General features: G+C 45.2%; 1 protein-coding gene across 1 annotated transcript; it reads right to left on the bottom strand.

Annotated features, from left to right (window-relative positions):
• Positions 1-385: 385 nt before the first annotated feature.
• LOC308644768 (olfactory receptor 10H1) lies at positions 386-4,085 on the bottom strand. Its single transcript, XM_081286429.1, has one exon. It carries the CDS (start codon positions 3,082-3,084, stop codon positions 2,137-2,139), a length of 948 nt encoding a protein of 315 aa, XP_081142555.1. The 5' UTR covers positions 3,085-4,085; the 3' UTR covers positions 386-2,136.
• Positions 4,086-15,183: the final 11,098 nt, after the last annotated feature.

Here is a 15,183-nt window from a genome sequence, read left to right on the forward strand (position 1 = left end):
AGAAAACCTTGATACCTGACAGGACTTCCAAAGAGGAAGGGGCTCTGGTGAAGTATCCAGTTGGAGTGGGTTTAATGGTTGCCTTGTGTTCCATTGTATTAACGAGCCACCATTTCTTTTTTTTTTTTTTTTAAGAGAGAGTGAGAGAGAGAGAGAATTTTTTTAATATTTATTTTTTAGTTATTGGTGGACACAACATCTTTGTTTGTATGTGGTGCTGAGGATCGAACCCGGGCCGCACGCATGTCAGGCGAGCGCGCTACTGCTTGAGCCACATCCCCAGCCCGAGCCACCATTTCTTTAATGGCCCTTTATTCATGATTTATCTCATGTTTTCCAGTCATAAATGTCACTGCTCTGAACACCTTTTTGTTTACACAGATGTGGAACAAATCTATGAGGCACTGACATAACCAAGCGTCTGTTCTAATCAGGAGTCAAGATTTGAACCTGGATCCGTCTGCCTGAAACATGCTTTCCCATGGCTCTGGAGAGCAATGAGATTTCTCAGTAAATACATAAGCAAATATTCTGGTTTGTTCAGTGGGGTAGGGAATTAATTAGTCCACCCTAGAAATATTTGTTTAGAATTGATTGTATGTTCCAACAACCATGCTGGTTCTGGAACGAACGAGGTGATCTAATGATGAAGCTTGCAGCCCAAGGATGCACTGTGTGGTATGAGATATCCAGAGCTCAACTCACAGCCAGTGCCCGTCCATTTCCCAGGTTCCTTATTCATTAGGACATCACTGGATCTTACTTATTTTAAAATCATGACTCCTGAATTCATCAAAATTTTCCTCAGTGTGCCTAGGATGTAAGCTCCAGTACAAAATGGGTCACTATTGAGCTCCTGTGCCATAAAATAAGGATGTTGGGGTATTTGATTTGGAGAATGGACAGTCTCCCTGGAATTGGGATCCACAGAACCTCCTGTAGGAAGATACTGCATAAAGCCCTGAATGGAGAGGACATGGAGTCCACAAAGACCCTGCGTGACGCCTGGATCATCCGTGTCATGTGAACTTGAGTGAATCACACAGATTTGGAGCTTTAGTTTCCCCCTTTAAAATGGAGCATGTGTGTGGTTCTGTTTGTTGCCACATGAGGCTGTGAGGACACCCTGTGCCCGAGCATGAGGTGCAACATCATCCTGCAAAGGGGGCTTCTCTGGATTCCCCATTGTGACTGAAATTGTTCCCTGCTTCCTGCCACTTGATGTCATCCCAGGATTTCTTTTTACTGCTAAAGAGATAGAGACAGACTGAATTTATACTTAGAAAAAACGATGTAGTCTGCTATTCAACTTAAATGCAAAAACACCTAATTTTAGCAAATTATAAATACTCTTCAGTGGGATCGAACTGTAATCCCTCTTCATGGAGAAACAGATGTGCATTAAGCCCATCTGACCATGAGATAAAATAAATTTTCATCCTGCGCTCTGAATTCATTGTCCTTGTCCCCCAGAGTTTCCTGCTGGCCCATGTGCTGTGTCGCCATCTAGCACAGTGGACGGTATCTCACAATAGGGCACTTTTACTTGAACCAACCACAAAGGCACTTCTGTCTGTAAGTATTCAAGATTCACACCTGAAGCATCAAGGTTTCCTCAGCTCTTTCCCCTGAATCTGATTGTTGCTGTTTCTAACTCATATTGCACAGATTTGGGCAATGCTGAACTGTAGGGTGTTTTGCTCTCCTCTGTGTTACTGATGGTAGTTTCTGATACACTTAAAAATCTGAGTCACTCCTCCCTGGTGCTGCCAGGTACAAGTGGAGCTGATGTCTGCCGCTTCTCATGGCATTGAAGGTTTGTGCCACTGGAAATCTTAGATGACTCTGGATTTTGGCATGCGGAAAACAGGTTAGAGGTTTGGTTCTGATCAAGTGTCCTGTTGCAGATAGAAGTAGTCAAATATTATTGTCTCTGTGTTATTACCTCACATATCCTTCTGTCCCAAATAAATATCTGATGTTGATTAACCCCCGGTGTACACACTCAGATATTTCTTGCAAAGAAACCTGAAAACATCTAAAAAATATAGGTTAGTTCATGTTGGTGGAGCATCATCTCTAACAGTGGAATTTGGAAACCCAATTTAGTTACTCCAAGGGACTCCTCCCAGAGCATCATATTTTTTCTGGGTAGAGTTTGCTGAGCAAGGTCTTCTTCATGGTGACCTTCAGCTCCTTGTTCCTGAGGCTGAAGATGATGGGGCTGAGGAAGGGCGTGAGGACCGTGTAGGTGATGCCCATCAAGGTGTCTCCTTCCAGGGACTGTGGTCCCTTGGGCTTGAGGTAGATGACAGAGGCAAAGCCGTAGTGCACAATCACCACTGTGAGGTGGGAAGCACAGGTGGAGAAGGCCTTGTGCCGCCCCTCTGCTGATGAGATCCTCAAGATGGCGGCCACGATGAAGGTGTAGGAGAGGAGGATGAGGAGGAAGCAGCCCAGCAGGGCCGTGATGCACACCAGGCCCACACCTTTGGCCACCACTGGGACATTCTCCCCACAGGCCAGCTTCAACAGGGGTGGGACGTGGCAGAAGAAATGTTGGACCTCGTTGGGTCCACAGAAGGTGAGATGAAAAATGGCCATTGTCACCACCAGCCCCATGACAGAGCCACCCGCCCAGGACCAGGCCACCAGGCAGGCACAGGCACGGGGGCTCATGAGCACGTTGTAGCGCAGCGGGTGGCAGATGGCCACATAGCGGTCATAGCCCATAATGGTGAGCAGGAAGGAGTGGGTGAAGCCAAAAGTGAAGGAGAAGAACATCTGGTTGCCGCAGGCAACAAAGGCGATGGAGTGGTGGGCGGAGAGCAGGTCAGCCAGCATGCGTGGGATGATGGCCACTGTGTAGAGGATCTCGGAGATGGAGAGGGCGCACAGGAAGAGGTACATGGGGGTGTGGAGGCTGCGCTCGCTCCAGATGGTGGCCATGATGAGCAGGTTGCCCAGCAGCGTGAAGAGGTACATGAGCAGGAAGAGCAGGAAGAACATCAGCTGGAGGTGGGGGAAGGTGGAGAAGCCGATGAGGATGAACTCGGACACAGCTGAGCGATTGGCTCTCTGCATGGAGGCTGTGCCTGGGTGAGGTGTGGAGGGAGCAGTCAGCTACAGGATGGAGGAGGGTCAGCAGTGTTCACCTTTCCTGGACCTGCCAGCAGCTGAGCTTGATAAAGAATAACAGGTGGCATTAATTTCTTTCCCACTGTTACCTCCTGTAACCAATGCTCTCCTCAGTTTAGGAGGATCCGACTTTTTTCACCCTCATCATGCTCTTTTGAGAAGACTGGGATGTAGAAAGGCTGGGCAAGTTCTCAAGGTCAAGCTGTTAAAATGGCCAACTCAAGACTTGCACTGAGGGGCGGCTGGACTATACCCTTCGCTATTCCTCCCTGTTGTTCCCCCCATTGAAAATGTCCCTTTCCTGTAGCCTCCAGCCATTGCTTTCCTGCCCAGCTATTTCTTTGTGATCAATCCTGTTCTCCCCACAGCTTCAGGTGCCACAAGATTTTTCCCGCCCATGGTGTCAGCTCCTGGGACCGGGTGCATCTCCAATTTAATTTAAGTCAATCAGATTCTTCTTCTGAGGTTATCCATGTGGATAATCAGAAGGACAGGTGACAGACTGAGGTTGTGAGGAAACAGCCAGAAATAACACTGTGCTGTTTTCCAACTTCTGTGAGGCACATCTGTGTTCTGAGACAATGCCACACAACCATCAGACAGGAGGAGGCAGGCATTAGCAGACTCAAGTTCAAATCTCTACTCCCCTACTGCGTAATTTGAGCAAGTTTCTTCATTTCTCTGCAACTGTTTCCCTTCCCCACCTCAAAGTGTTGTTAGGTGAAATAAATGAGTTATTTGAGAGTGCCAACCCAGGAGCTGTGACATATGATAACTAGATCAATACAATAAGTGAGCAAATGTGTGTGGTTTGTGCTTAGTAAATAATCCCAATTTAATGAGATTTCAGTGTTTCTAGATGAATCACTGAACCATATTTAAATTATCTTTTTTTTTTCAAATTAGACAATAAAACGTTTAAAAAGTAAACCACTTGTCTGCTTTCTGTTTCCACGGTTGGCCCGTTCTAAACATTTCATAAAAACGTATGACAGCATTGTCTGATTTATTTTGTTCAACATGGGGTTTCAAGGTTCATCCACATTGTAGCTGCATCGTGACTTTGTTCCTTTCTGTGGCCACATGATATTCCACTATGTGAATGTACTTCACCAGCTGATTGTCATTTGGATTGTTTTTTCCTTCTGGCTTTGGTGATAGTGCTGCAGAGAACATGCTGGAGGAACTTAAGGCAGACGAGGGGTTTCCAGAGACCGGGGCAAGGGGGATGGGTAATAACTGCTAACGAACAGTGTTTTCCTTGGGGGAGATGAAAATGTCCGGCACTAGACGGAGAAGATGAGTTGTAAAACACTGCAGAGAGCAGGTCAGCCAGCAAATGTACTTAATGCCTCTGGATCTTAAACATTACTTATATTTTAAGTTTTTTTTTTCAATTCTACATGACAGTAGAATCCATTTTGATATGATTATACATTATTTATTTTGTGATGGTTTACTTTTAAATTTTTTGTTATAATTTTTGTTGGCTAATCATAATTGTATGTGTTTATCACACATGATGTGTTTTGATATATGTATTCAATGTTACATAATCAAGCTCATGGCCACATTCATGACCTAAGTAATCTGTTCTTTTTAATATTTAAAAATTGTGTGTGTGTGTGTGTGTGTGTGTGTGTGTGTGTGTGTTTGCCAGGGTTTGAACCCAGGTTTCATGCTTGCTAGGCAAGCACTCTACCAGTGAGCTCCACCCTCAGCCCTTGATGATTCTTTTGTGATGACATTTAAAATTTGTTCTCTGGGGCTGGGGATGTGGCTTAAGCCTGGCATGCGTGCAGCCCGGGTTCGATCCTCAGCACCACATAGAAACAAAGATGTTGTGTCTGCCGAAAACTAAAAAACTATATATTAAAATTCCCTCTCTCTCTCTCTCTCCCTCTTAAAAAAAAAAGTTAAAAAAAATAAAAATAAAATTTGTTCTCTGGGTGATTTTGAGCTGTATAATACATGATTATTGACTACAGTCACCCTGCTGTGCGATAGAGCTCAACACCCAGTCCTCCCGTCATTTTGAACCTTTGTGCTCTTTGATCAACCTCCCTATTCCCTCTCTCTCTACACCTTCACCTCCAGCCTCAAAAAACAGTTAAATGGTCCATTTTTATATGTATTTTTCCACCATAAAATTTCATTGCTGTGGCTTGGGATGCAGCTCAGTGGTAGAGCTCTTGCCGCACATACCTGAGGCCCTGGATTCAATCCCAGCACTGGGAAAAAAATCCATTTTAAAAAGGCACTTGCATGATTCACCTTTCCATGAGTGTTGACAAATAACTCAGTAAATCAAATGAAGGAGAGGGAAGGTTTATTTTGGCTCATGTTTTTCAAAGTTTCAGTCCATGACCAATTGATCCCATTAATCTGGGCCTGTGGTAGCACGTCACGGCAGGAGTGTGTGGAGAAGCCCATTCACCTCATGGATGGTGTGAAGGAGACAGGGGTCCCACAGTCCCTTTGGTGGCATGCCAGAATGACCTAAAACCTCCCACTTGGCCCCAAATGCCAAGGGCTCCAGCACCTCCCAGCAGCACCAGGGTCTGGGGACCAAGCCTTAACATGGCCCTCTGGGGACTTTCAAGCAGTAATGAGTGGCTCTTCAGTTGGCTTAGGCCCTGGATCAAGCCCTGACAGGTTCATCATGAGCATCAGTAAGAACCAGTTACTTTGGAGAGTGGAGGCTGCATCCCCAAGTACTGCCACCTCCCATTTTGGGGCCTCTCTTCCTGGAACTGCTTTCTTCTTTCCCCCACTTTGAGGTCATCATCTGCCATTGCTCCCCAGGACGGTGCCCAACAGTGCCACACAGTCCTGCCACTCTGAAATCATAGAGGGGTGAGTGGCTGGGAAATGAAATCCTCCAAGAGACCATGAATGACACTGGGAGATGCGTGCCATGCTCACAGGCCCTCTGTGGCTCCCCAGTGTCTAGGGCAGGGTTACTCACACTTGGAAATATGAGTATTTAGGGCAAGATCATTCCGGGAGGGGCCTGTGCCTGTGGGATGTATAGCAGTGTCCCTGGTCTTGACCAGCTAGATAGCAGACTCAGATCCGATGTGACAAACAAAAAATGTCTCCGTACAACACGGGTGTCCTCGTGGGGTGCCACGGTGCATGGTTGAGAACCCAGAGTGCAGCTTCACCTGTTGGCACCCCCCTCCACCGCCCAGGCCCCGTCTTCCCCCTTTGCACTTGGCATGTGCCTGTTTCTCTTTGAGATTCAGTTTCAGGGCTGGGCTTGTGGATCAGTGGTAGCGCATTCACCTAGCACGTGTGAGGCCCTGGGTTCGATCCTCAGCACCACATAAAAATAAATAAATAAAAATAAAGGTATTTTTAAAAAAAATCAGTTTCAGTGTCATTTCCTTTGTCCCACACTCCTGAAAGTTTCTTCCCAAAAAACATTTAGTCACTTCTTCCCAAACAAAAATTCCTACATGACTCTAAAACTCCTTGCTTATGACTTTGTCCTGCCATTCATCTGTCACCGCGTTGGAACCATATCTACCCTATCACTGGACTGGGGGTCCTTAATGTCAGGGACTCTTATCTCTACAGAACTCAACAGCAATGCCCCAGTCAGAACAGCTGCCCTTGGTTGGATGCTTCCGTTGGACTAAGTATCTCATGTGGTCCTTAAATCTTTTCCTGTGAAACTCCGCCCCCACCACCACCCCATTTTGCAGATGGAGAAGCTGAATCCCACAGAGGAACTGTCACTTACCAGGGTGCCATGACTCTAGAACACGGGTGCCAGGATCTGAACTTAGATCTGACTGACCCCAAAGCTTGCTTTTTTCTGGCCTCTTCTTGTTGCTCATGGCTTACTGGAGGCTGTGGAGTGTCGGGGCCATGCTCAGGTCAAGGAGACACCCCTCCCCATGGCTACGCCCACACTCTCACTCCTCATATCTCTGAAGACCCCAAACACCCATAGAAAGAAAGAACTCTGAGAAGACGAGAGCTGCTTCCCTCTGGGGAAATGTGCAGGGCAGCTACGCTTCCCTCTGGAATGACGAGGCTCTCGGGATGCAGCTACAAGGGGCGCCTGCTCATTCTGAAAAAACGCACCATCATGGAGACAAAGGAAGGTCTCTGGCTGCCAGGGAATCGTGGGGTCAGAGGGAGGAACAGGAAGGGCACAGAGAATTCTTCAGGTGGTGGAACTATGCTGTAGGGCACTGTAGAGACAGATTCTTGACATTGTGTGTTTGTCAAAACCCAGGGAGTTCACAACACTATGAGTGCCACTGCATAGAAATGTAGATTTTAGTGAGAGGGACAAAAAAGACAAAAAACAGAGAGGGGAGAGAGAGAGGAAGATGAAGGAGGAAGAGAAACACAGAAGAGGACTTTCTGACACTAGGGGAACCCACAGCAAGGTCAGCTCTCTGCCCAGAGACTTGGGGACCACGCTCAGTGAGGCAAGTCCTGCCCACAAGTGTCCTTGCAGTGGGGTTTCCCAACTTTAGCATTAGGGACATTTAAAACAGGACTGTTCTTTTCTCATATTATTTTTGATAGACTTATCATAATTGTAGGCATTTATGGGGTACATAAGTGATGTTTTGATTTAACATGTCATGATTAAATCAAACCATGGCCGTATCCATTGCCTCATTTATTGTTTTTATGGTGAGCTATTTGAAACACAGTCTCTTATTTTTTATTTTATTAGTTGTAGATGGACACAATACTTTTGTTTACTTTTATGTGGTGCCGGGTTCGAACCCAGTGCCTCACACAGGCTAGGCAAGCGCTCTACCACTGAGCCCCAGCCCCAGCCCCAGCCCCAGCCCAGCCCAACTCTTAGTTATCTGACATGGATTTGTGTTACCATTGAGGAGAGTCACCCTGCTGGGCAGCGGATCCCAAAACTTACTCCTGCGGTCTAATGGGAACTCCACCACCCACCATCAATAATTCTGCATTCCCTCCCTCCCAGCTACACCCTCAGTGCCTGATAACCAGCCAGCCAGGCCCAGAGAGACAGATCATTCATGATCCCCTTCATACGTGGGGATCTAAACAGTTGAACTCACAGGCAGAGTGGCCTGACGGCTGATCACTGGGTGGGCGCTGCCCAGGGCATTTCATGGTGTGAGCAGCGTTCCTGACCTTGATCTGCTGGATGCCAGTGGCATCCCCAATCAGGACAATAAGGTGTATTGTCCCACACTGTCAAATGTCCCTTGGGGGATGGAATCACCCCCAGTTGAGAACCATGGACTGGGTCTCTCTTCCTCAAACCCCTCTGCCTTCCCTGCTGCCCACCCTTCTTAGTGACCCTCTCCCATCTCAGCCACCTCCTCCCTCATTTCTTATTCCAACTCTTTAGCATCTCCTCATCTGGCCCACGATGCCTTCCTCACTGTTTGCACCCGGGGAGCCTGGAGCTGCTCCATTCTGAATCTCCTTGTCTCTCTTTCCTCTCTGCCTCTCCCCAGCCAATTTTTTTTTTCCCCAGACAAACCAAGAAGAAAGGTTAGAAGCAGACAGATATCCTAAGTGACCAAGCCGTGGTCCCCTGTCTCTGCATCTCAGTTTTCTCACCCATCCAAAGAGCTACCTCATCCAAAAAGAATCAGGTCTGCTAGGCAGTCGTCACAGGTCCTGATGTCCCCTGCTCCCCTGACTTGAATTGCCTGAGTTGTACAAATGGGTGGCTTCTCTGGCAGGTGTCCTGGTCAGGTAGATGGCAGGGGAGGTGACTCACCTGGAACTCCAGAACCTTTACTTGTTTCTGCCTCACCCCAGCAGCTGACCCTGGAGTTTCCCTGTTGAGAACGTGTGGAGGGTGACCTGTGAGCCTCGGCCGCTGGGCAGGGAGCTTGACAGAGCTTGACCACCTTCATTTATCCCCCTGCTTCCTGCCCATTTTTTTCTCTCGCTGGTGTCCTTCTACCTCTGCGACAGGGAATGCCGAGACCCCTGGGACCCGCTCGGGGATGTGGCAACATCAGGGAATCTGTGTCCTCACTTTTCCTCCCAGGCTGAGTCAATTACCTGAACTTCTCAAGGGCTTGAGAAGAGACTAATGCTCTACAAATTTGGGATTTGGGGACCTGGCTGTTGATGTCGACAGGAGAGCAATCCCATCATTGCCCGCTGGGACTGAGGCGGCTACCTGACAGGCCCCTCCACCTTCCTCCTTCTGAATCTAGGTCTCCTGCCCAATTAGATGATTTTTAATGATTTTTCAAAATCAAAGATCATGTGTGTATTTGTTCCTTCTTCTTAAGTAACTGAAATGCTACAAATAAGGCTAAGGGCTGCCATGCCACCATGACGGTCAGTTACACAACATCCTTTCAGACTTTCATAGGCATATGGCACATCAACCAATGCAGACCTTTGAAGTGCTGCACATCACAGTTTTATTTTTGAGACACATTTCATATAATTAACCACTTTACAGAGTACAGTTCAATGGGACTTAAGGCATTCACAGTATCACACAAGTACCACTTCTAGCTGGTTCAAAACATTTTCATCATCTCTAAAGGAAACCACACAGTCGGAGCACTCACTGCTTGCTCTCCCACCTCCCAGACCCCGGCAATCGCCGGTTTGTTTCCTGCCTCAGTGGAATTGCCCATTGTGAATACCCCATACCAATGGCATCCTAGAAGAGGTGGCGTTTTGTGCCTGATGGCTGTCTCTCATGACAGTGCTCCCAGGTTCTCCAGTGGCGTTGCATGTATCAGCAACATCTGTCTTTTGCATGGCCCAGGGAAACCTGGTGCCTGGATCTACATTTTGTTTACCCATCCTCTGCTGATAGACACTGGGGTCCTTTCTACCTTTTAGTTATGATGAACAGTGCTGCTTCGACCATTGGTGTAGAAAGATTTGTTTGAACTCTTGAATTATTCTGGGTACATGCCCACGAGTGACATTTCTGGTAATTCTATGCTAAACTTCCGGAGAGACTGTTGGGCTATTTTCCTCTGCTGTGTGTTTTGACATGAATCTGATTGTCCTTTCTGAGACTTTTGGCTTTTCCACTGAGCAACTTGGAGTTTAATTCAAACCAGGTCTCAGCCCTGACAGTGCCCATGTGCTGGGCTACACCATTCTTTGCAGTGCACCCCACCCCCACTGTGCATGGCAGGATGCCCAGCAGCATGTCTTTGTCTGCCCACTGGATACCAGCAGCATGTCCCCACCCCGGACATGACAGAAGTATTTCCAGATATGGCCAAATGTCCACTGAGAAGTAAAATTACCCTGGGTGAGAATGTTTCTTTAGGACCACCCAATTTTCATAAAAGCAGCTTAATATTCAAGTTGATGATCATCTGTGGCCTGGGTTTAGCTGTTCCCTACTCATAGACACCTCAGTTGCTTCCAGTTTTCCACTGTTACTAGGAATAATGCGACACATCTCCTCATCTGTCTTTTATTGCTCACGGGCACTAGCTGATTCAAATACAGATTAAGGTGATAACAAGATCAGGTCCTAAGGGGCTGGGGCTGGGGCTCAGTGGTAGAGAGCTTGCCTAGCGTATGTGAGGCAATACCATATATCAACAAATGAATAAAATAAAGGTCTATCAACAACTAAAACAAATAACTAAATTATATGTATATAAATGTCCTAAATAAAAAACAGGTCCTAGGAAATGTGATTCTTCAATTTAAGAAGGATCGTAAAATTAACTCCCAGCAACCCTGCTTATCTACACCCCTAGCACCTTTGTGTCACGGGATCTATTGTCCTACACCATCCCCAGTGTTTGACAAAATTAATTTTGACAATATAGTTGCCAAATGGTCTCCAGTTGTTGCTTTAATTCATATTTCCTTAATTACCAGTGGGGTTGAAAAGTCTCCTTTTTAAAAAAAAATCATTTGCTCTTCTTAGTCATACATGACAGTAGAATGTATTTGGACATGTTATACATACATGAGTATAACTTCCCATTTTTGTGGTTGTACATGATGTGGAGTTACACTGGTCAAGTATTCATACATGAACATACAAAAGTTATGTCCCATTCATCCTACTACTCTCTTTCCTATTTCCATCCCCCATCCCTTCCCTTCATTCCCCTCTAATCCAATGAATTTCCATTCTCTCCCTGTCACACATATACACCTACTTACTGTGTGTTAGCATTCATATATCAGAACATTTGGTCTTTGTTTTTTTGGGATTGGCTTATTTCACTTAGCATGATAGTCTCCAGGTGCATCCATTTACCTGCAAATGCCATAATGTCATTCTTCTTTATGGCTGAGCAATATTCCATTGTGTGTACGTACCACATTTTCTTTATCCATTCACCTGTTGGATGGCACTTTGGTCGGTTCCATAGGTTAGCTATTATGAATTGAGCTGCTATAAATATTGATGTGGCTGTGTCACTATTGTGTGCTGATTTTGGTCTTTTGGGTATATGCTGAAGAATGGGATAACTGGGTCAAATGGTGGCTCCATACCAAGTTTTCCGAGGCTTTCCAGAGTGGTTGCACCAACTGCAGTCCCACCAGCAATGTATGAGGGTATGTTTTGCCCCACATTCTCATCAATATTTACTATTACTTGTATTCTTGATAATTGCCATTTTGACAGGAGTGAGATGAAATCTCAGTGTAATTTTAATTTGTATTTCTCTAATTGCTAGAGATGTTGAACATATTTTCATATCTGAAAGTCTCCTTTAACTCATATGGATATCCTCTTTTGCAAAAACCCTGTTCAAAACATTTCTTCATTTTTCTGTTAGGTTGTCTGGTTCTTATTGATTTGTAAGCATTTTCTTTTTGAGAGTCTAAATACTAATTTTGTGTACCATTGTGTTGTCCTTCTGCCTCTCTGTCTTTATACTTTCCTTATCAGATATATTTCTATGGGGTTCTTCCGGTACTTTTATACTACAAGTTTAGGGGCCAAAACTATAACATGGGAGATATACTGTTGCTTTTATGAGTAAATGGGGTGTTTTTTGACAATGATGAAAGAAATTTAATAAGACTCAAATATATGAAAATGTATCTCATGCTCACACAATGGAAGAATTAACATTATTAAAATATCCATACTACAGGGTCAGTGTCATCCCTACCAAAGACTTTCTTAACAGAAATGGAAGAAACAATTCTAAAATTTATATGGAACCACAAAAGACCTTGAATAGATAAAGTGATCTTGAGGGACGAGAACAAAGTTGGAGGCATCCCACTGCCTGACTTCAAACCTGGCCCCAGCAAAACGCAGACACACAGCCCAGTTGAACAGAATAAACCGCCCAGAAAAATCCACACGTTCCTTGCTAACTGATTTTCAACAAAGGGGATAAGGCTGCATGATGTAGAAAGCAATATCTCTTAGAAAATGGCACTGGGGAAACTGGATATCCATCTACAGAATGAAATTAGACCCCTTCCTCTCACCACACACAAAAATCAATTCATAATCCATTAAAAAGACTTAAAATATGACAATGTTCTAAAACCAGACAATATTCTAAAATTGAATGGTCTAAACTTTGACAATGTTCTAAAACCAGATGGTGGTGACATTTGTACAATATTGTGAATGTACTAAGTGTCACTGAATTGTTTACTTTAAAATGATTTTTAAAAAAAGACTTAAAATGACTTGAAACTATTAGAGGAAGACATAGGGGAAAAGCTGCATCACACTGTTTTGGGCAATGATTATAAGGGGCCATGACTCCAAAAGTCAACAAAAGGAAAAATAAGCAAAGGGGGTAACATCGAACTAAAATGCTCTGTAGAGCGCAAAGGAAACAATCAACAGAAGCAACAGATAACCTCCAGAATGGGAGGAGATATTTTTATACTATACATCTGATATTAATTTCCAAAATATATAAGGAACTCAAACAATTAAATAGCAAGGAAACAAATAATCCAATAAAAAATATGCAAAAGAGTTGGCTACGTAACTCAGTGGTGGTGTGCTTGCCTAGCATGTGTGCGGCCCTGGATTCAATCCCCAGCAACACACACACACACACACACACACACACACACACACACACACACTCACACATACAAATAACCTGAATAAACATTTCCCAAAAGAAAAAAAAATATTCAAATGAAATGCAAATCAAAACCACGATATCACCTCACACCGTTAGAATGGCTATTACCAAAGAATCAGTCACTAGTGCTGTGGAGAAGGGGGACCCTTACACACTGTTGGTGAAAATGTCCAGTATTATATAGACATTATGGAGAACATTATGAATATTCTTCAAGTATTAAAAACAGGACCCCTGCATGATCCAGCAATCCCACGGCTGCACGTACATCCAAAGGCCATGAAGTCGGTCTGTTGAAGAGCCACACGCTCTGTATGCACCACACCTTTCAGGATGGCCACGTTATAGGTCCATCTAAGTGTGCAGCAGTGAGCAGATGGGTAAGGAGAATGTGGCCCATGGACATGACGGAATACTATTCAACCATAAAAGAAGAAAACCTTGCTATTTTATGGCAACGTGGATGAACCTGAAGGACCTCTATGAAGTGGAGCAGGCCAGACACAGAAAGACACTGCCCGATCGCTCCATTTCCCGAACATATGGAGTTGGTCTCATCAAAGTGGACAGTGGAACAGCAGCGCCCAGAGTGTGGGCGCGTGGTTGAGGCAGGGAGGGATCAAAGGCTCCGTCATTTCAAAAGATCCAATAGATTTCAACAAATGCTTTTTAAATGGGCAGATAGGGTACAAAGTAAAACAGGGACTGCCCGGGCAAGGAGGCTTGGATGTGGCAGGCGGGGCCTGGGAGAGAAATGGGGACTACGGCCTTTTCTTTCCCTTTTCCTTTCCTTCCTTCCTTCCTAGAAATGGGGATGATGGCCTTTCCTTCCTTCCTTTCCTCCTCCCTCCTTCCCTCTCTTTCGAACCCAGGGGCCCTTTACTCAGGGAGACATAGGGAATTAAGAGAAAATATATACCTTATTAAAAGTTGTGCAATTACTTTTTCTTTTCTTTTTGTATTACTAGGGGTTGAACTCAGGACATTGTATATACCAGGCAGCCACATACCACTCAGCTGTGCCCTAAAGATATTTTAATTAATGAATTATTTTTCTAGTATTGGGGGTTAAACCCAATAATGGGCCCAATGGGCACTTACCCATTCGGCCACACCCACAGCCCTATTTATTTATCTATTTATATTTTGAGGCAGGGCCTCACCAAGTTGCTCAGGGCCTCATGTTGCTGAGGTTGGCTTTGAACTTGTGATCCTCCTACCTTAGCCTCCTGAGACACTGGGATTACAGGTGTGTGCCACTATGCACTTTTGTTGTACTGCTGTATATGACCTAGGTATGAACATTTGATGGCAAAGGACTGAGTGGCATGTTTTCTCCTGGACAAATCATATTTCTCAACTCGAGTTAATTTATACTGAGTAGGTGTGGAGAGCCATTCTGACACATGATTGGGTGACTCCTGTTAAGGGCCTGAGGCACTCTGGCTGTGTCGGAGTTATCCCGACCCTTTCCTGATGAGAGAGCCCATCCGTGTGGGGGTGTGCATGACCACTGACCCTGGAGACCCAATCACTGACCCTGATCTTGGAGTACAGCCCCCCCCTCAACCTTCATTGGATGGAATTCTCCCCTGAATCTCTTGTTTCCCCCAAATAAAAGGCTGATCCCCGGCGTGTTCGCTCTCTCTCTCTCCTGCTAGCCCAGAGTAATCCTCGCTGCCCTGCTGGGCGGCTGGAGGCAGGGAAACAGGGAGGCGAGCCGTCTCGGACCTAGCAATGTAAAATAAGGTACTGTCTGTGTGTTTTATTTTGATCTCTTCTAACTAACTTAATGCCAGAACCTCATTAATGAAACCACTGCGCAGGCCGCGTGGTAGAATTGGCGCCCAAGAGGGGGGCATTCTGAATTAGTTAGATTGAGTGGGAGCGCGCGCTAAAAAGATTAAGGGAAAGAGAAAATAAAGGAAAGTAAGGAATAAAGAATAAAGAAAAGGAAGAGGTGACATTTGGGTCACAAAAGTAATAAAGAGGATAAGGAAAA

The sequence above is a fragment of the Spermophilus citellus genome (assembly GCF_964194105.1).
Source record: "Spermophilus citellus genome assembly, chromosome: 3".
Classification (NCBI taxonomy): Eukaryota; Metazoa; Chordata; class Mammalia; order Rodentia; family Sciuridae; genus Spermophilus; species Spermophilus citellus.

What these genes read in the sequence shown, in the direction of transcription:
- LOC308644768 (XM_081286429.1), bottom strand. Translation starts at nt 3,084, where the DNA reads ATGCAGAGAGCCAATCGCTCAGCTGTGTCCGAGTTCATCCTCATCGGC.